This window comes from Tiliqua scincoides, chromosome 2 (assembly GCF_035046505.1).
Source record: "Tiliqua scincoides isolate rTilSci1 chromosome 2, rTilSci1.hap2, whole genome shotgun sequence".
Taxonomy (NCBI): domain Eukaryota; kingdom Metazoa; phylum Chordata; class Lepidosauria; order Squamata; family Scincidae; genus Tiliqua; species Tiliqua scincoides.
Window position 1 is genome coordinate 57,189,890 of NC_089822.1, and position 23,002 is coordinate 57,212,891.

Sequence of the window (23,002 nt, forward strand, 5' to 3'; positions counted from 1 at the left end):
ATTTGTTGGTGCAAATGCTGGTCACAGAAAGTTGAGGGCAGAACTGCATTTTGCACATCAATACAAAGGAGTGTTAAGCGGCATACCCCACACATGTAAGTACATGAACATGTGGGGTTAACAACTGTCCATGTCACATTGTTCCATAACTTCTTTGTTTGCATTTCCACAGATTGGTGATGCCCCACCCCAAACAAAGGGTAAGTTCTTGTGCATATTCATCCTTAGTTTCATAATTTCTTCTGTCTGATGTGCTGGTTTGCATGTGTATCACGTGAAAACTGCTATATTAAGCAGCTATTTGCATAAATGAATTGAAGACCATACATCACAGACAGAACTTTCACATCATCTTGCCTCTCTTCAAACTCACTGCCTTCAGCTGAGACATCTGGCTTTGGGCTAAGCAAAGAAACTGTGAGGAGTCAAGTGACATACATGTGCTTAACACTTCTGCAAAAAAATTTGGTATTAACAACCACTGTTGTGTAATCCACCCAAAGTTAAGTTTCATCAGAGATATGGTATGATTAATTACCTCAGTATCTATCTAATCTATCTAACAAATTATATCACGCCTTTCTCCCTGAAGTGCACCCACAGCAGTTCACAACAAAAAAATATATAAATTATAAAATACATCAAAATATAAAATACATAATACAATATTAAGCCCCTACTTTCCCCATCAAAAGCAAAGTGAAATAGAAATGTTTCTTAAGTCTCTGCTCCACATAGGGGGCTGTGCGATTTCCAATAGCCCCTTTCAGTTCTGGAAGGCACAGTATTTGACCTTTGGCCTCCTGCTTCAATATGCCCTTAATATGTGTGGGTATCAGTATAAGTACACCCTTTATCTGCCGGTGTTGCTTATTCAAATGCAGCCAACTGTGTCAGCAAAGCAGTTGTGAATATTAACAATTTACAGATTTGGTAAGTAGCAAATTAATAGTGCAAACAGTTATAAACGAATTCTCTAGTGGCCATGACTTCTACAAAGAGGGTCTCTATTTGAATCTCTTACAAGAGAATGTTTCACTGCTGAATGAGTTGAAGATATCAAATAATTAAAAATTAATTACTGTACTAGCAGGAAATAAAATATAGGCTAAGTTTCCCACTCTCTGTGAAGTGAAAACATTTTAGCACTGAATAAATGCAGCTACTACAATAGGATTTTGAGAAGAGGGAAATGAAAGCACAAGGAAGGTGGGTCAGAACTACCCTTCCAAGTTGTTCTTAACAGATGAATGTTTTTCATTAACATGACCTGTTTAATCCCAGTTATTGATGTCGGCTACAAAGATTCTTTCATTGGATAGTTTTCTGAGTAAATGATAACTATTTATAAGATTTGTTTATGCACTTCTAAAAGCCAAGTTAACTTTGGTCTCAACTTGAAGAGCAGGTAGTTTATATGAAAACCTTAAAGTTCCAAAATGCTGCAGGAAGTTGAGGTTTGGTAAAATACATTTAAAGAAATTGGAGTTGGAGTTTAGATTTAAAAATTTTAAAAATGTAGGTTCCATTTTTAAAGAGTACTGAAGATATTTTTTTTTCTTTAGCCTGTGGAAATCAGGAGGAAATTAGTGTGTTTTAAAATATATTTATGCAAGTGTATTAGTAAAATTAAATACTTTATTTTTATAAATGTAAAAATACTTATAAACAATAATTAGATTTTTTTAAATTTCATCTGCCTGATCCATCAGTCTTGATGTAAGTCTACAATATATAAGATAGGATGTACCAAGTGTATGCGAGCATACCATCAGGAAGTATGATGTTACAATGGCATTGCAGTCAGACTTACAGTATAGGAATGGAATATATTTCTATTCAAGCTATACTGTGCCTACAGACACATTATGCTAGTAATAGCAAAATCAAGCATTAAGATGAGTGGGTTGTATAAAAGGGGATATCGTGCATATTTCAAGTGCTCCTGGGAAGCAGTGCATCTCTTGTACTCCCTTCCATAGCCCTGTAGACAACTATTTTGTTGGCTTAGGTCCACACTGACCCATGCCACAGGATCAGGATCAGGCCCAGGAAGGGGGTTAGGATATCAGTGGTGCTGGTGCTGGTGCTGCCTTATCCAACCCCCCCTCCCAGGCCCTGCAATTGCTACCACAAAGACATCAGGCAGATAGTTTTACCCCCGGCCCTGTCTTCGAAGTGGCACATGAGATAACATCAAAATTAAATTAAAAATCAGAAGTTCAATCATTAGAGCTCTTTCAGTTATTCAGTCCTATTCAGAATTAGAAAAACTATTAATTGTTCAAAAAGAAACAAATTTGGAGGACATTACTAGGTACAAAAGCAGAAAACTGGTGTGCATACTAACAAGATAGACTGTATACATATTTAATGGGTCAAATTTTAGAATATGTGTTCTAAGGGGGGGGGGGGAAACAGTAAAGAATCCCAGTACCTATACTGGAATATTCTGAAGTTGCTCAAAAGGAGTGGAGATCTCCAGCTCAAATGAGAAGGAAGCTTTCTCCATCATTAATGAGAATGGAGGGTTTTTTTTCCTTTCCATTCTCTTCCTCTATTACATTTAGGTTTGGGCTACACGTAACCTATCCCTACAGTTTATCAATTTGTTAACAAGTGAAAAGTGATATTGTTAGACCTTCCTTAACTCAGGAAAGAGCTTAAAATCCATGTTTGCAAATGGTCTTTGTGCTTGGCTTATGAGAATTACAGATGCTCAGCACTTTTCAGGATGTATCCCTTGGCAAAAGTCTGATGTTATCTTTCTTTAATTCTGCCTTTGATGTTTTGCTGCTCTCAGAAATTATTTGAGAATATAAGCTGCTCAGTCACTGAGACCCTAATTCATGTTGAGTGAAGTACATTCAAAACCTTCATAAAGACCAATTGTGAAATTACATAAATTAGAGTTAAAAATAATAGTTGTTTTAAACACTCATTGTTCACAGGCTGAACTGCCACACTGTTTTCCATTTCCACAGTGTGGTTTTGCAACAATGTCAACTGTTCATTGTACTGCTTAGAAATATTTGTCATGCTCAGTTGACTGGCAACTAAAGCTCTGAAACTATGGAAAAGATTCTTGAGGGCCCTGAAGCTCCAGGGCCAAGTAAATCCTTGGTGTAACTCTAACTTCAAAAAAACAAAAAAACAGAAACAGGTCACATGCAAGCATTTAAGAACTGATTATAGAAAAGCACAATAGATCAATTACCAAAATACTAGAGGACAGCCCTCTCATTACATGGTTTCCAGTGAGGTTTAAAGCATTATTCCACTTGTTTCACTTGGCTTTCAAGGAAGAAGGAACCTCCTAGTGACCCCCTTTTTAATTTCTGTTGCTGCTTTTATATTGTTGATTTTATGTACAGCTGTTCTATGTCTTAATCTGCTCTTGTATCATTTTAATTATTTTTAATGGTTTTAATGTTTTTATTCAAATGTTTACACTTATATGTTTATTTTATGGTGTACATCATTTTGACCATAAGAATCTTTTAAATAAATAAAAATAAACCTGTTGTTTAGTGTTGATGTCCCCTTCAATAACAGAGCAGCATACCTGCACATTTTATAAGTTATTCATGATTATGTTCCTATTAAAAGGAACATAAAAGGGGGGACTTAGCATGTGAATGTGGATTAATATCACATCACTGCATTAAATAAAACCTGGCATAACTGAAAATAATTGACATAACTCTAGATCTCAACAATTGAGCAAAAGTGACTAAAGTGAAAGAGTAACAGCTTAACAGCCCAATCCTAACAAACTCATCCTAATGTCTACACTACTGACAATCAAAACAAGGCATAAGGCAAACATATTTCTGAACTCAACTGATTAGAGTTTGGAAGAATAAGTAACTATGTCTGTCCTTTGCTTCCCAGCCCTATCAAGACAAGTAACAGGGAAAGGTGGGGAGAAACCCTGCTGCCAATAGCTAGTGTTCACATTTTCCTACTAAAAATTTCATTTCAGGACACACACACATCCCCCGCAGATGCTGAATTCCGCAAATAATGAAATCTTTGGTGGGGCCACTTGGCGCCACAATTACCTTCCGGTTTACTCAGAAGCCTTCCAGACATGATTAGAAAGCACTTCTGGTTTGCGCCAACCTCCCCACACCTCAGAATGCCCCGGACATGACCGGAAGTCACCAGTCCAAACCAGAAGTGCCTTCTGGCTGCATCTGGGAGGTCCTCTGAGGCCCTCCAGTTGCAGGCTCAGCATTCAAATTCACAGATGCCAAGTCTGCAGGTAAGGAGGGCCCACTATATATCACAATACGGATTGTTCAAAAGCAACAGCATATTGACTATTGTGCTGGTATTCCAACTTCTAAGGAGTAAATCTCCTGAGATAAGCCTTTGTGGGGGAGGGGGGAGGTAACGACGCGACCCCTAGGATTGCTTCGCTGCGGGGGAAGGGGAACTATTTTTAAACTTCTCTTACTAAACTTCCAGCAAGTTTCGCAATTGCAACCCAGAAGTGGGTCGCGATTGCAACTTTCGCTTTGAACAAGCTGCAAGGAGCCCTGCAGAGTGCTCCGCGGGGGTTCCTTGCACCTCCCCGGACCCCAGCAGAAGGTAAGGAAAGTTTAAAAATAGCCCCCTTGCCCCATAGTGGTGCAATCCTGGGGACTGTGTCACTGCTTTCCCCCTGTCCCTTACAGGGAAAAGGGCAAGTGTTCTCAGGCTGCTGGGTCACAATCCACCAGTTTGAGAACCACTAGACTATTGTATTTATCAGTTCAAATAAATACTGAATTGACATGAAAGAGTATTGTAGCACATGAAATACTAGCATATTTACTTCAGCATAAGCGTTCTTGGACTACAATTCATTTCACCAGATGCACAAAATGAAAAGATACTATAAACATACTAGGAGTCCAGAAAAAGAGGAAAAAAGAATATTTCACAGTAAGTAGAACTTTAACGTGACAACAAATGAAAAAGTGGTTATTTTCTCAATCACATTTTATTTACAGTATGTGAGTCTAAATTCATGTTTTTCCCAAAGAGATTCCCGAATGTCAGTGTAACCTAATTTAATAAATGCCTTAATGTGTCCAGAAATGCTTGATATTTTAAACATGAGTTAAACAATATAGAAAACAAAATAATCAACTGACTTTAATCATTTGCTTCGATCTATGTGACAGTAAGCAAACATTTAAACTGCAATTAGCAATTAAACTAAAAAAGGTTTACCTTGACATGCACCAGTACGGATGTTGGGGATGAAACCACGGCGACATGGCTGAGGTTGAGCAGGACACATCTCACAAGGATGACCCCATGCACGTCCAATGGTTGCACAACATAGCGTTTTTGTGCAAACAATACCAGTCAACTGGCCTTGACACATTTGGTTGTTGACTTGAGTAAAGCAAGGGCCTGTTCTATAATCTGGAAATTAAGAGGAAATATTTTAATGCTTGAGTGCCTCAACCCATGTATATAAACAAAGTGGATTTAAGAAGCAGATTAAACTTCAAAGCTAAAACTCATTGAAAAGACAAGTCATATGAAAAAGTCTTCCTGTTACTCCAAAAAAGTAACAAAGATGGTGCCAGACAAGCCTTCCTCCAGGGAATGTTCCTAAGGCAGGACACTACAACAGGGAAAGTAAGCAGCTGCCTCACTTTAGACAGGAAACAGCCCCACAGAAGGACTTCACGGAACCGCCTGCCCCCTGCCCCTGCCCCTGCCAAATTTAGAGCAATTCTCAAACTCCCAGAGAGTTTGAGAACCACTGCCATAGAAGAACAAAATGGAGACAAACAAGTTGATTGAAGTCACAGCCTCTTCCTTTTTTACTGTCAGTGGAAATCACTAGTTACTCTATTTCACTGTGTATTAGCTGCAGCCTGCTCATCACTTCTTCACTAGTTTGTTTACACATCTAGTGCCCCTATTTCAAGCAATGTCCTCAGCGCTATTTGTTACATCCTATCCTGCCCTTCCTTTGGGAAGCTCAGAGAACATCTAGACACTTAGAAGGCTGAAGCTGCAATCCTATCCATGCTGATCAGGGTGTAAGCCCCAGTGACTATAATGAGACCTACTTTTGAGTAGACCTGAGTAGGACTGAATGAGGACCCAATCCCATCTAACTTTCCATTGCCGATGTAGCTGTGCCAACAGGAAGTGCACTGCATGGGGGGCAGTCAAGGAGGCCTCTTCAAGTTAAGGGAACATTTGCTCCCTTACTTCAGGGCTGCATTTCAACTGCATCGGCACTGGAAAGTTGGATTGGATCAGAACCTGAGACTTTCTCAGCTTTATGAGGCAACTGCTGTGTATTCTCAAACTATGTTCTAAATCAAACACAAGGCCCATGGGCTGGATGCAATCCCCAGAAGTAGTTTCTTCAGCCCACATTATAACTGGGCTCTCCCAGCACAACAATTGGGCTCTGTCATATCTTGAAATTATGATCTGCACATTTTCTCAGCTACCATCTGCAGCTAATGAGTTTCTATGTGAGAACAAAGTACTTATTTCTGGCCATCATCTGCTTAATCATGTCACTTCCAGCCCTCAGCAGGTGCCGTGAATGCTATTTGGCCAACTATGTGAAACCATTTTTTGGACATTCCTGTCCTAGATCTGTGCTATTTCAAGGGGTAATTTCACTTTAAGGAATTTCTGAAACTACAGAAGAGTAAATGTTTTCTTTAAAAAACAAAAACAAAATTTTTTTTCTGAATCTATCATTTTGTGGAATAAAAGAATTTCACATTCCCTATATTGGTTGATCTATTTATAACGGTAGCTGTTCCATTCACCCATGTGTCAGGTCTGCAAATCCATATTTGAATGTAAATGCAGTCCTTAGTTAGATACATACTGTCAATGGCATTTCAAAACATCAACAACAACAACAGTATTTATATACCGCTTTTCAACAAAAAGTTCACAAAGCGGTTTACAGAGAAAATCAAATATCTAAGGCTCCCTGTCCCAAAAGGACTCACAATCTAAAAAGATGCAACACCAGCAGACAGCCACTAGAAAAGACACTGCTGGGGTGAGGTGGGCCAGTTACTCTCCCCCTGCTAAATAAAAGAGGAGCACCCACTTGAAAAAGTGCCTCTTAACCAGTTAGCAGGGGTTAACATCATATGGAAAGCTGGTAAAATTTTTATTGCCGCGGAGCACAGAAGAAAAACCAGGTAGACTGCTGGGGGAATTTTACATTGAGCCTGACAACACCATTTTGTTACACCTAATTAAATTAAACATAAACAAAAATTAACTTCATCATAATTTCCTTGAGTGTAGACAAGTGTCATACTAGGAGTTTCACAATTTGTTTTTGCCTCACTGTTGCTATGGGAATGATTCTATCAGAAGGCACTGATGGAACACATGTTATAAATTAGAGCTTACTTAACAAATCTTATGCACCAATGACAGTAGGTAACCTACTTCTAACATGTGTTTGCTATAAATTATTTTGTTTCTAAAAAGTTATTCAGAATAAATTATTAATAATTAAGAAATTATAAATTAATTATGACTGAAATAATTAATAATGACTGAAAGAATGACAAAATAATAACACTATCACAGTTAAATAAATAGGTATCATATTTCTGTAGATGATTTTATGAATGTAAACTTAAAAAAGAAAAGTACTTGACATTAGCTTTTTTAAAAAAATTAATTGCCAGATCCTTAGACTGGATGCACCAAAAGTTACACCACTGCAATCTCAAAAAATTTTCAACCCAATCCTATTCATGATCACTTTCATGTTATCTCCCACAGGGTTCCGATAGACTTACTCTCAAGTAAGTGTCCACAAGATTGCTTATATTGGCAACGCTGTACTGGTAGGCACAAGCAGATGCACTAGTGCAGATATTTAAGTACAGAGTATTACAGCATTGCAGTTATTTTCACATACATAATAATAATAATAATAACAGGTATTTATATACCACCTTTCTTGGTCTTTATTCAAGACTTTATTCAAGGCGGTTTACATAGGCAGGCTTTATTTAAATCCCTTATTAAATAGGGATTTTTACAATTTGAAAGAAGATTCTTTCTTTCAAGAACCACTACATTCAGGTGTTTCATTCCGATCTGGCTTCACATTCTGGCCTCCATCCTCCCACACTCAGAGCAGATGTAATAGCTCGGCTTCAGCTTGTCAGCTGCTTCAAGGTCGCACAGTGCCGGTGGCCTCAAACTGGCGACCTTGTGGATGTTATCTTCAGGCAGACAGAGGCTCTACCCTCTAGAACAGACCTATACCTGTTCCATTAATTTCAGTTAGGTAGCAAGCACTTGTGGTGGACACTGCTTAAAATAATGTTTCTAATAATTCATTTCAAACCATCTATGCACATACTATTATTAATTTAATCAAAGTCGCACCCCTATATACCAAAACAGAGGAGTAACGAAGTCGACCACAAGTACAAGCAGACTAAGGGCGCAATCCTAACCCCTTATGTCAGTGCTTTCCAGCACTGGCATACTGATGCCAATGGGACATGTGCTGCATCCTGCAGTTGGTTGTCACTCACGGAGGCCTCCTCAAAGTAAGGGAATGTTTGTTCCCTTGCCTCAGAGCTGCATTGCCCTTACATCAGTGCTTTCCAGCACTGGCATAGCAGTGCCAATGGAATGTGTGCTGCATCCTGCAACTGGGTGTCACTCATGGAGGCCTCCCCAAAGTAAGGAAATGATTGTTCCCTTACCTCAGAGCTGCATTGCCCTCATGTCAGTGCTGGAAAGCACTGACATAAGGGGTTAGGATTGCGCCCTAACTGAAATTAGCCAAATCACATGAGCACAATGCAGACTCCATATGAACCTGAGACCACTAACAGAAATAACTAAGCCAGGACCTAGCACAATAGTTGGCTGGCATGCCACACAGACCAGTGCTAGTTTTACAGATCTGGTTTAAATGGAGCTTGTTCAACTTTTCAGTCGGAATCCAGCCTTGCAATCAATCATGAGTCTCTGTTAAGTTCTCCTCTGAGAAAATAAGTTCCACACATGTGGTTCGGCAAAATGACAAGCTAATTTCAGAAATTTTACTAAATGATTCTAATGAATTCTAATTTAGCTTTTCCAGAAGTTGCCTTGAACATTCCATTGGGCTAGCTCACCATCCTTGGAATTTGTTTCTTTTTAATTAAAATCAAATTGTTTGAACGTGTTGTATGTGAGCCACCTTGAGCCTTAGAACAGTGACACAGAAATGTTTTAAAGAAATGAACACAAAAAAATAGTTATGTGCTCCAATATGGGACAGTATATAAATCACAACTGGATACTGGTGAGACTCAGTGGAACTTGGGTAGGTTAAATGTAGGGAGTTGCCTGGAAAATTCTAGTTAGACTCAAAACAAATATTATCATAAAATGAGTTGCACGTGCCTCCATTTAGTGCAGCAGCTCCCTATGGCATACTACAATACATCTCTTGATTTAACAGATGTGTGTGTGCCTGGTATTTTTAGATTTCAAGGTAATGGTACAATATAGAAAAGCAAATGCAAAAAGAAAAAGATGAATAGACATTAAAAGAGACAACACTGTGCACCCAAAAGGATCAATGTACTATATTTAATAATTTAATAGCCCATTTATGAATGCACGTATTAAAAGCTGCTAAAGTGTAAACAAGTGGTTCACAAACTTTTTGGGCCATGGTTCACAGTTTAGGAACTACTGGTGTAAACTATACACACTTAAGTGGATAGGATTGCATTGTAAGTAGTTGTGCTTTGCCCCAATTCTTTAACAAAGACTAACTTTTTACCTCCACACTACTGATCAATCTCTTGCAGTAGTGACAAATATCTCACAGAAAAATCTGTACACAACTGAAACAATCATGTGATGAAGTGGTCATATCTGAACACCATAATAATTTAGTTCATGTTTCCCAAATCAGTCGATTCTCAGGGTCAGATGAATATACCCTTTAGTGTTTTGTATTGGGTATTCCAGACTAAGAGCCCAATCCTGAGCTTGGTGTGCCGGCTTCCCGCCAGCGCTGACTGTTGCAAACATGCCAAAAGGCACATTTGCAAGGTTTACCGCCAGGCCAGCACCCATGCTAGCCCAGTGCTGGCCGGCTCCGGACTAGCACTGGGTGGGTGTCCATCCTCTGTCACTTGGTGGCCGCACGGACCGCTGAGCCGCAGCACAGTAAGCGGGGCAGCGAGGGGGCGGGGAGGACACGTTCCAGGAAGGGGGGAGGCAGGCAGAGAGTGGAGAGAGGGCGGGGAGGAGGCGTGATAGGGAGGCAGGAGAGGGCGGGTAGGAGGCATGCTGGGGAGGGAGGGAGGTGGGTCCACTGGATTGGAGCTTCACCGAATCCTGCGCATTCGTGTGGGGCTTGGCGCCCTACACAAACACCTTTACCTTACTGTCCACCTTTTGGTCGGCGGTTACTTGAGTAGCCCCATTGTGGAGCTACTTCCCTTACCCGGGAGAAGGGGACAAAAGTAGCCCAAGGCGTGCAGGATCCGGCGGCAGCCATTTTCGGTGCCACCGAAGCACGCCCCAGGCAGCTCAGGATTGGGCTGTAATTCATGTGTGGATATTTGTACATATGTATTGAAGAAATATTATATGGAATTACCCTTGACCTTGAAATGCATATCTACTATATCATCTTCAAGCACAAGATTTCTATCCAAAAAACCAAACTGTAAAGAAACAACTGTATACATTTATCTTAAATTATTTCCTCAATATTTTAATAATCATTAACAGAAAATTATGTTCTATCTAAGCAATCACCAGAGCCAAAATGGAAAATTCTCTTCTAAGCAATCACCAGAGTCCAAACAGAAGGCTTGCCATGAAGATTTAGATATGTACAAGAAGTTAGATAGCATGTAATAACTTAGGCAAGAAAAAAATAAAAGCATTTTTAAGGCAATACCTAACAATCTGAGGGTAACAAAGTGCTGGCTGGGAATCAAAGTAAGGTTACAATCAGAATTGGGCCACCTTAAATGGTCTCATCAAACAGTGGAATGGTGAAGGGTGCTTGTCTCTGTTTGCCTTCTTGTCTCCTCTGCTCCTCCTTCTCTTTCCACTTCTGGATTTGAAAATGAAGAGGGGGACAGACTGGAAGCAGAAATGTAGAGGGTAAGGGAGAGCTGAGTTAGAACACTGGAGAGTGGGAGAAGCACAGGCTGGTGGATCATTAGGGTAAGGGGAGCAGCATTTGGCTTACTGCATCAGGAGGTCTTGAGCCAGCCCTGCCTGCAATCCTAAACATACTTACCTGAGAGTAAGTCCCACTGAATTCCATGGGACTTACATCTGAGTAGACATGACAACAATTGTCTTATTAGTCCAGTGATTTTCAACCCTTTGCATCCCATGATACACTGACAAAGCGCTAAATGATCAAGACATACCACCAGTTTTTTGACAATTGACAAGGCACACCACGTTGCCAGCTGGGCTCACATCCTCCAATGTCCCTATTAATAAATGATGGCCTTACTAATAAATTGTGATGCATTCTGGAGCAAACCTGGGAGAAGAAAGGAACCACCACATGACCTAATTTCAGTGCTAAAAACAGCTCTACAGGCTTGGAAATGGTGCGGTTTGGCCGTGAGAAGGTTGAAATCTCAATTTTGGCACTTTTTTGTTTTTAAAGGGATTTAAATTTGGACCCTAGTATCCAGATTCTATATCTGCAGTGGGTTCCGTAATGGGGGCTTCCATTACTGGGGTTCCATAAACGGTCCAACTGTACCCACAAACGGAAACACAAATTTGAACAAGATTCTTTAATTTAGTTGAGAAACAGGGTTTGCTCTTTTTGCAAAAGGCTAGACAGTGTGCGCATCTGTAATAATCAATAATGACTATATGGCACAGGAAAAGGGGCTTGAACTCCCTTTGACATCCATAAGTAAGATATCTCCATGGAGTAGGTCCCACATTGATAGTCTGCAATACTCACAGTCCTAATCACTGGGATCTCTTCCTCCCAGGCTGAGCAGTAAGTATCATATAAACCAAGTCTATAAGCATTGAATACTATATGCCACGGCTCAACAACCTCTGGGCGCGAGGTTGCCATGGTGATTACAAAGTTGTGCTGCCTAGTATTTACCCTGCTTGAGTCCTGGAAGGCTGTTTCAGGCTTGACAAGCTGTCTTAGAATTGTTGCGTCTCCACACCTGCTGCCAGGCTCAGCAGCCACCTGGGCAAGCTCACTGTCAACAGACTGCATGTGTAGCATATGGAAGTTGAAGTTACAGCAGCAGTAGTGAGGGTGAATCTGTGAAAGCGGCTGTGGCTTCAGTCTGCCAATAATGGTATGTGCTGCTATTCTGTGTCTCTGCTTCAGTCGCTCTCTCTTTTCCCGCTCTATGCTCCTCTTTCTTCAACCTTTTCCAGAGAGGGAAAGCTCAGGGAGAGATTCATTCAAAGACATTGATTCCTCTTGCATCTCCTTCAGTGTTTCTCTCTTTCTTCAGAGAGACCAGATACAATGAAGGACAGAATGCCTATACCTTTAACCATTATACAGAAGAGGAAATTTTGGCAGGTGCAGCTTTCTAAGCCCTTTCATGTTGAGCTGCACCTGCCAAAATTCTCTCTTCTATACAGTGGTTAAAGATATAGGCCCTCTGTCCTCCACTATCTGGTCACCCTGTCTCTGACTCTACTCATGCATGTCCATACCCTTAAATGAATCTCTCCCTCAGTCTTCCCTTCTCTCAACCATCTATCCATTCCAGGACTCATGGCTCCCTTCCTCTCTTTCTTCCCAAGCCTGCTCTTCAACATCTGGCCACTCAGTAGCAGGCATTTCAGCCCTGCGCCCTTGGGCAAAGGTTCGCAATGGCGCCCCCCCCCACAGGATACCGCCACCCCATGCACAAATCCATCCCTCCAACTTACCTGGAATGCATGGAGCCTTGCGTGACTCCAGGATGCATAGGGGAAACCTCCTGAAGCTTCCCCGACCCTTTAAATTGTGCTTCTGGCAAACTGGAAGCACAGTTTCTGACTGCGTTGGGAGCTTCAGGGAGGTTCTGAAGTCCTAAAGGTGAGAAAGGCTCTGCACCTGTTCATTTAATGGCAGGTCCAACACCATGGCCACTCCACTGCCTGCTCCTTCAGAGTCTTTCTCTCTTGCACACACAGTTCATTCAATTTGTTCCTTTCTCGGGAGATCTGCCCACTCCACTTGATCTCACTGAATTTTTCTCTTCCCCCCCATCCCCTTCTGCGCAGAAGCTGTTCTCTCTCTCAGGCCCTTTCTCCCTATCCTCTAGCCACTGCTAACTATATGCTTCAGCACAATTCTGTGTATTTCTGCTCCAAAGTTAAGTCCCACTAAATTAAATGAATCTTACTTTCAAGTAAAATACACGATCCTAGCCCCATCTCCTTCCCTCAATCCAGCCACAGAATATTTCCCACTGTGCAAAACAATCTGACCTCCCGCAGGTTTCATCCCACCACCTCAGGTGAGTCCCCTACCTCTCTCCCCACATTGTGAGTGAGGCTATCCCCTGAGAAAGGGGCAGGGTGGCGGTGGTTGTCTAGATGGCCCATGAAGTGATTTCTTCTCATTTGGTTCCTTCCCTTCAACCCAGAAAGTATGATCTGTAAGTACATGTGTGCACATGGGCAGGTGTTACTAGTATATATAAGCTTTCTTACCTCTTCCACTAAGCTTCTCTTCCCTACCTATGTTTCTTTCTCTATTCAAAATTCTTTTCTTGTAGCTTACTTTTACCTCCTTTCTTACACTTCATGATAATTTTATTGCTATAATACAGCCTTTCCAACCGTTCCCTCATCCTCCTTCATAGTTCATAATACCCATTCAGGTCTTTAAACCAGTGGTTCTCAAACATTTAGCACCAGGACCCACTTTTTAGAATGAGAATCTGTCAGGACCCACAGGGAGTGATGTCATGACTGGAAATGACATCATGAAGCAGAAAATTTTTTAACAATCCTAGGCTGTAATCCTAGGAGTAAGTTCCATTGACTCTCATAGTGGGTCCCGACCCATAGTTTGAGAAACACTGCTCTAAACTATATCTCTTGTTCTACAAAAACTCTTCTTTTCCATTTGCAAAACTCAAATATTGTCACTTCTCATTTCCTTTCCATTTTGATCCAATTTCTCTCTCGTTGTTGAGGGAGTAGAACATGGGATTATGGGATGCAGGTTGTCTGTGCATCTTTGGAGACAATGGGCAAGGGGAAGGAAAGAGGAATTGAATCCTCAATTTTTGCCCTAGATTAAAGCAAATTTATCATATCCTGCTATGTATATAGTTTAGTGTGAAATCTGAACTGAGACAATTAGGCAGGACTAGAGGCAGGCTTAGGGCCCAATCCTGAAGAATGTGCAACGGCTAACCACCAGCGCACACTGTCGCTAATGTACCATAAGGCACACTTTCTATAGTTAGCACCGTCCCAGCGCTGGAGCAGGCTCAACATGAGCCCACACTGGGCTGGCGCAGATCAGAGGCCAGTCAGCAGCCACATGGCACTTCATGAGAACCAGCAGGCTGTGGAGAGATAAGTCGGGTGTGGGGGGAGTTATTCTGGGGTAGGTAGATGGCAAGGAGAATGTGGGGCGGGGGGGCAGGACCGGCGGAGCTGAGCTCCACCAAAACCAAAGCCCTGCATTGAGCCTCTAAGTCTGACACGGAATTGCTTTACTCTGCTCCAGCTAAATAGCCGGCGCAAAGTCGAGTAGTCCCATTATGGGGCCACTTAACTTACTCGGGGAGAAGGGGACAAATGTCCTCTTCCCCTGAGGAGTTATCAGGAGCTGCCACCAGCTGCCTAGCATGGTCAGGATGCAACCATTTTGGCGCCGCTGCAGCCCTGGGTGCCATGCAGTTTAGGACTGGGCTGTTAATTGCCAGAGTAAGCAACCTCTGCTCTTCTGCCACACAAAGGTGTTACACAGACTGTGACAAGTTTACATGGGCTGTCTCATACTATATGGTCAGGCATGTAATCATATTCCTACGTATTTTATAAAAACTAATCTACTGATGTATAATCAACTGCATAAATTAGGCAGCTCAGGTAGATCTAGTAATATATCTCTTTCAGAATATGACCAAAACACAAGGTATATTTTAAGAAATGTCCACTTATGCCCCAAAGGGCCAAATCCTAACCAACTTTCCAGCATTGACATAACTGTGCCAATGTGGCATGCACCTTATCCCGCAGTGGGAAGGCAGTCAAGGAGACCTCCTCAAGGTAAGGGCATGTTTGTTACCTTAATTCGGGGTTGCATTGCTGCTAAGTCAGTGCTGGAAAGTTGGTTAGGATTGCACCCAAAGGGGAAAAGAATTAGTGAAAATTCCCTTTAGATGATTTCTATATTTGTCACCAATATGTGTGAATTTAAATGTAAGGCCTTTTTGCTGAAAAAAAATATCTTCCAAGCCAAATACTATTCTAGAATTAATGAGTAGAAACGCAGACCATTTGTAACCATAAGAATGTCAACTTTGGCCAATGTAAATATTTTACAAATGCTTACTTAATATGAAAAATCAAACGAAAACATCTCTGATTTTAAAAAGTAGATTAGAGCCTAATTAGGTTGTTTTGTTAGATATTGTTATCAGCACCAACATAAGTCAGAGTAGTTTTACTATGGAATAGTTTCACAGAAATGTATTTAACATGCTAATTGTCCCTTACAAATAGCTTGTAAGGTAAAATGAGTGTGCTCAGAACTTCACAAAATAAACCATTTAATCTTTTGGCACCATCAGGAGCACTCTATTGTACTATTTGAAAAATAGTGACTATTAAAGATCAATTACGTAAATTAATCCTTCACCCTTTTGGGTTCCCTTTATGCATTTTAGCATGGCTATGAACAAAAGCCTTACACCACACTAAGTTTAAAAAGCTCAAATCACCTGCAAAAGATGTGTAAAGCCTTAAGATGTGATCCTGAGTTCAAATGGAAACAGGTTCCACTGAAATGCATCGAACAGTGTTCTTCAATCTGTGGGTCGGGACCACAATGGGGTAGCAAAACCTCATTTGGGTGGTCATAGCAACCTTTAAAGCCTGTGCAAGAGAGGGTTTGGATCCAACCCAATAATGCTGCCTTATCAAAACTGAGTTCTTGATAAAATTTTGCACAGCCCCTTCTTGTTGTTTTGCCCCGCAGCTCTTATGGTCAGCTCTGCACAGACTGCTACCTTACAGCGCTGTTGTGAAAACACAAGAAGTAGGGGGAAATGGGGCAGGCTGGGCTGAGTAGTGACATGGGTAGATCGAGTCCCAGAAGGTGAGTGGGATTGGCAGTGGGTCCACAGTCTCATACTTTTGTTTGTTTGCTTGCTTGCTTGCTTGTTTGTTTGTCTGGGTCGTGGCACAAAGAAGTTGAAGACCACTAGCATACAGCATAGTGAAAGGAAAAGTGTTTTTAAAATTTAAATGTAATTTAAATTCAATTCAATTTAAATTATTTAAAATTAAAATTAAAATTCCAATCTTAAGCAATCATTCAAAATTATTTTAAGACAAAACTTCAGATCATGACAAATCTTCTTTCCCCCCCATTTCCTGTGCCAACATGGCCTGCTACTCCATCTCCTTGCCTATGGCCTGCCCCTGCCATTGACTAACCAATGCCTGAGGAGCATTCTGGGACCACCATGCATGTTGCACCTCTCACCAATTATGGCAGTAGCCTGGCAATGCATGACAGCAGCCCAGCTTCCACACTGCCATAGAGGATCTTGCACTTCAGGTAATCTCATTCTGCAGTATAAGTGCAGTAGGGTTGGGGCCTAAGTCCAATTGAAACAGAAGGGATGCAACTTAGGGCCCAATCCTATCCAGCACCAGTGCAGACAAAATGCAGCCCGGAGGTAAGGGAACAAATGTAAGGGAACAAATTATTACATCCTCCCTTGAGGAGGCTTCTGTGACTGCCCTCACCACCAAAGGATATGGTGCACATCCCAATGACATTGCTGTACTGGCCCTGCAAAATTGGATAGGATTGGGACCGGGCAGCCCAATCCTGAGCTGCCCGGGGTGTGCGGCTGCGGTAGCACTGAAAATGGCTGCTGCGGCATCCTGCGCGCTTTGGACAGCCACCGGCGGCTCCTCAGGAGGACTTTCGTCCCCTTCTCCTGGGTAAAGAGAGTAGCCCCACAATGGGGCTACTTGATTCACCGCCAGCAAAAAGGTTGGCAGTGAATCAAAAGCCTCCATGTCGGGCAACGAGTCCAACATGGAGGCTCTGGATCCGGTGGAGTGTCACTCCACCAGTCCCACCTCCCTCTCTCCCTGCTCCCTCTCACAGGTATGCCTCCCCTGCTCTCTCCCCGCCTCCCCAGAACACCTCCTCCCCACCCTCTCCCTGCCCTCCACCCACTCCCCACCTATGATGCCTCCTCCCCACCTCCCCCCATGCCCCCAGTTACCTCTCCACTGCTTGGTGGTCTGTGTGACCTCTGAACAGTGGAGGTCAGGTGCCTGCCTGGCGGAAACCCGGCACCGGCCAGCGCTTGGCTACCACTGGCACTCACCTGGTGGAAGGGCCCGCAAACGTGCCTTATGGCACATTTGCAACAGTGCGCACTGGTGGTGAGCCAGCACGCCAAGCCCAGGATTGGGCTCTTAGTCACTACTATCACATCTCATTGGTTCAATAGTGCTTAGTCATAACCAACTTTCTTTGGATACAATCCATATTATTAACATACACTTTTAAACATACTTTGCCTGATCTAGCAAGGTTCTCATGTTCTTATACTGTATGTTGTTTGCATAAAACAATCAAGAAATAACAACAGAGCATTTAAATGAAATATTGGGTTCATATTGGGCAGGAGGTCTGGTCTAGAGGGTAGAGCCTCCATTAGCCCGAAGATAACATCAGAAGGTCGCCAGTTCGAGGACAGCGGCAGCTCCCTGAACGGCTGAGAATGGCAAGACCTTGAAGCAGCTGACAAGCCCAGCTGAGTGATTCCACCTGCTCTTGGTGTGAGCAAGAAGCGTCTTGGCTGCCCTCCATGTGAGAGATGGAGCTGCTTGTCAGTCTGCGTGGGAGAACTGGAGGCCAGAAGTGAGACCAAAGCAGGAAGATTCATTCTGAAATGTTGTTGGTTCTTGAAAGAGAGAACCTCTGTGATTGTAAAAATTCCCTTGAGGGATTAAAAATGCCTGCCTATGTAAACCACCTTGAATAAAGTCAGAGGAGTAATCCAATGACCAGAAAGGCGGTATATAAATACCTTGTTGTTGTTATTATTATTATTATTCGTTCAGGATAAGCCATAACAGCATTTCAGCACAGAATAGACATATTTCCCATATGAACAAGACGTGCCCAACCTATGCATGCTAAAATTTTAAGACTGGAAATTTTTTTCCTTCATTATTACATCTGATTATTTTCAGATGTTTTTGGTTTAGTATGAAGTCTTTCTCAACTTTCTGTATGCTGCTAGCATGGTATTAGCTGCTTACTGCTAGCACAAATAGTCAAGCAGGATCATCACAGGTATCACAGCAACTATTGCATAAAACTAGAAACAAAGCTAAAGGACTTTTCAAACTGTAAAAAGTGTAACAGACACAAAAGTAAAGGGAAATGGAGAAAAGGAATGAATTCCAAAGAAAGGACATGTGCTAGTGCATGTGCATGTTCTCAGTGCTAGTGCATGTGAGGGACAAGGTATGGAAACTTCCATGCACACACTGAAGCTCTGTGGCTGCATTGAGCCTGACGCCGTGCAAACAATTATGCTGGATGTGCCCAGTTGCCTGAACAAAGGCTCTCCTGGCCACAGCTGCCACCTGGGAATCCAGGAGCAGCTGCGGATCCAGGGTTTTTTTTTGTTTTTGTTTTTTTAATGAAATTAGACATGGTTTGAACTGGGAAGTAGAAAGATAAGACCTCAAAAATTCACAATATAGAAATATATATTATTTGTTCCCCCTAAAAAGATACAACATCTTAAGAAGGTTTAATAAGAATAAGGTCCTACTCCCAACTTCAATCCTTAGCATCCCCAGGTAGGGCTGTAATTTCTGGTAACAGACGCTTAGAGTCTAACAGCCCAGTTCTACCCAAATCCACCCCATCCCTGCCAATGTAGCCCACCAACGAAGCACATTCTGTATGCAAGGGAGGGAGCAGCCAGAAAGATCTCCTTCAGGTAAATGAACTTTTGTTTGCTTACCCCAGGGAAAGCCACACCACCACCATGGATCTACCCCTGTAGTTTAGCAGGTGTGAGGCTTGTACTGGCGACAGTAAGGGAGAAGACAGGGTTAGGATATCAGCACCCTTGAGTGCCACCAATACTGCGTCTGGTCCGCCTCCCTCCCAGGCCTCCATCCTTTCAGGACATCCTTCCCTTCCTCACTCTGTTCCATCCCTGCCACCATCATGCTTACTTGTGCAGGTCCAGCAGCAGGCCTCCCGTTGGAGGCAAATTGCAGTGGTACACTCAAAATGGCCAAAAGTGGTGCACTGTGCATGCCAACAAAAACTCTCTTCCACTGTCACAAACCCCCATGCAAACTGGCTAAATCCCTGATAGAATTGAGACAGACACACTTTCCTAAAAGTAAGGCTGCAATCCTTAAGATAAAAGGAGACTTAGAGATGGCAGAGAAATTAAATGAGTTCTTTGCATCTGTCTTCACGGCAGAAGACCTCGGGCAGATATCGCTGCCCGAACGGCCCCTCCTGACCAAGAAATTGTCAGAGGTTAAAAGAGAAGATGTTTCAGACCTCATTGATAAATTAAAGATCAATAAGTCACCAGGCCCTGATGGCATCCACCCAAGAGTTATTAAGGAATTGAAGAATGAAGTTGCTGATCTCTTGACTAAAATATGCAACTTGACCCTCAAAACGGGCACAGTGCCAGAGGATCGGAGGATAGTAAATGTCACGCCTATCTTTAAAAAGGGAAAGAGGGGGGACCCGGGAAACTATAGGCTGGTCAGCCTAACATCTATACCAGGTAAGATGGTGGAATGCCTCATCAAAGAACAGAATCTCAAAACACATAGACGAACAGGCCTTGCTGCGAGAGAATCAGCATGGCTTCTGTACGGGTAAGTCTTGCCTCACAAATCTTTTAGAATTCTTTGAAAAGGTCAACAGGTATGTGGATGCAGGAGAACCCATAGACATTATATATCTGGACTTTCAGAAGACGTTCGACACGGTCCCTCACCAAAGGATACTGAAAAAACTCCACAGTCAGGAAATTAGAGGACAGGTCCTCTCATGGATTGAGAACTGGTTGAAGGCCAGGAAACAGAGAGTGGGTGTCAATGGGCAATTTTCATAATGGAGAGCGGTGAAAAGTGGTGTGCCCCAAGGATCTGTCCTGGGACCGGTGCTCTTCAACCTCTTCATAAATGACCTGGAGACGGCTGAGCAGGGAGGTGGCTAAGTTTGCAGACGACACCAATCTTTTCCGAGTGGTGAAGACCAGAAGTGATTGTGAGGAGCTCCAGAAGGATCTCTCCAGACTGGCAGAATGGGCAGCAAAATGGCAGATGTGTTTCAATGTAAGTAAGTGTAAAGTCATGCACATTGGGGCAAAAAAACAGAACTTCAAATATAGGCTAAGGGGTTCTGAGCTGTCTGTGACAGATCAGGAGAGAGATCTTGGGGTGGTGGTGGACAAGTCGATGAAAGTGTAGATCCAATGTGCGGCGGCAGTGAAGAAGGCCAATTCTATGCTTGGGTTCATTAGAAAAGGTATTGAGAACAAAACAGGTAATATTATAATGCCGTTGTACAAATCGATGGTAAGTCCACACCTGGAGTATTGTGTCCAGTTCTGGTCGCCACATCTCAAAAAGGACATAGTGGAAATGGAAAAGGTGCAAAAGAGGGCAACTAAGATGTTTACTGGGCTGGGGCACCTTCTTTATGAGGAAAGGCTACGGCGTTTGAGCCTCTTCAGCCTAGAAAAAAGACGCCTGAGGGGGACATGGTTGAGACATACAAAATTATGCATGGCAAGGATAAAGTGGATAGAGAAATGCTCTTTACACTCTCACATAACACCAGAACCAGGGGACATCCACTAAAATTGAGTGTTGGGAGAGTTAGGACAGACAAAAGAAAATATTTCTTTACTCAGGATGTGGTTGGTCTGTGGAACTCATTGCCACAGGATGTGGTGACGGCATCTGGCCTGGATGCCTTTAAAAGGGGATTGGACAAGTTTCTGGAGGAAAAATCCATTACGGGTTACAAGCCATGATGTGTATGTGCAACCTCCTGATTTTAGAAATGGGCCATGTCAGAATGCAAGGGAGGGCACCAGGATGCAGGTCTCTTGTTATCAGGTGTGCTCCCTGGGGCACTTGGTGGGCCGCTGTGAGATACAGGAAACTGGACTAGATGGGCCTATGGCCTGATCCAGTGGGGCTGTTCTTATGTTCTTATGTGTATTGGAATCGCTGAAGATATTGCAAGGAGATAGGATGTGGTGTTTGTAGTGGCCCTTTGGTGAATCTGGGAGACATGGGGTTAAAGCCTCGGCTTTCAGCAGGGAGTGTACCGCACAGCTTCAACCATTAGAGGCAACGAGGTCTTCAGGGATATAAGCAGCACCTAAAGCAGGGAGAGTTTGTGGGTTGTAGCTGGAGAGAGAGTGAAGAGACTTCCTGGCTAAATTGCCTACTGGTCTGTTAACTCACAGACTGACCCACAGCTCTGCTAATGGACTGACTAATGACTTACTAGACTTTTTCAGAGAGCCTGTTGCCACTTTAGCAGAATACCTAGATGAAGAATAATTTTAGTCAGTTTGGAATAGTGGAGCCAAATGGCCATAAAATACAGTATGCCGTGTAAGACAATTCTATGCAAACATGCCATAGTATGTGTTTTTATTTCACCATCACCATTTCCTCCCACCTCTAACCATTACCCATTTTAAGATGACATTGGTTATGTACAGCTCAGGTCATTAACTGCTTTATACAGTAGGGAAAATATTAGAGGGAACAGTGCAAGTCGGCAGAAGAGGCGCAGTTGAAAGGGTGGCCCACATGATAATTGGACTCTCCCAAATCTTGAAAAATTTAATCAAGACTTGCTTATTTTATCTTATGTTGTTTGCAGCTAATGAGTTCCCATGTCAGAACCAAGTGCTTATTTCTGGTCATCTCCTGCTTAATGACATCACTTCCTGATTAATGATGTCACTTCTGGCTCTCAGCAGGTGCCATGATTGCTCTTTGGCCCACTGTATGAAATGAGTTTGACATTTCAGGAAACATTATGCAGGGCACATTTGTGTTATCCCAGCACTAGCATTACCTGGTTGTGTATACTACTGTCCTTGCATCCAAGACTCAATAACATTTATTCCACAGGATTCCTACAACTTATATTATTTCCTTTAACAAGCTTTGCATGTTGCCTAGGCTGGCCCATTCACGAGGTCAACTGAAGTGTTTGACTCAGGCAACAGACTGGTGGGGGGGGTGCCAATCTCTGTACACCCACTTGCCTCCTCTGCTACTCCTCCTACTTGCACTCCCTGGATTGGAAAAAAGGACAGAGAGGAATAGGAAATGTAGAGCGGAGAAGACTGTTGACTTAGAACAGCCAGTTTCAACCACTGTGCCGTGGCACACTGGTGTGCCGTGAGTGGTCCACAGGTGTGCCACAGGAATTTGGGGGAAGGTCATTATTAATAGGGCCAGTAGGAGATGTGAGCCCCCCACTGCCAGCATGGTGTACCTTGCCAATTGTCAAAAACCTGGTAGTGTGCCTTGACCATTTTAGTGCCTTGTCAGTGTTGGACACTGGTTGAAAAAGATTGAAAATCACTGACTCAGAACATTGGAGAGTGTTCTAAAATCACTGACTTCAACATTGGACACTGGTTGAAAAAGGTTGAAAATCACTGACTTAGAACATTGGAGAGTGTTCTAAAATCACTGACTTCAACATTGGACACTGGTTGAAAAA

General features: G+C 42.6%; 1 protein-coding gene across 3 annotated transcripts in view; it reads right to left on the reverse strand.

Moving 5' to 3' along the window:
• The window catches only part of FBN2 (fibrillin 2), a 175,185-nt gene that overhangs the window by 126,711 nt on the left and 25,472 nt on the right, over window positions 1–23,002 (reverse strand). For all 3 annotated transcript variants that reach the window (XM_066618394.1, XM_066618393.1, XM_066618392.1), the window contains exon 6: window positions 5,224–5,421. In XM_066618394.1, the coding sequence (XP_066474491.1) occupies window positions 5,224–5,421 (198 nt within the window). The remainder of the gene's footprint in view (window positions 1–5,223; window positions 5,422–23,002) is intronic.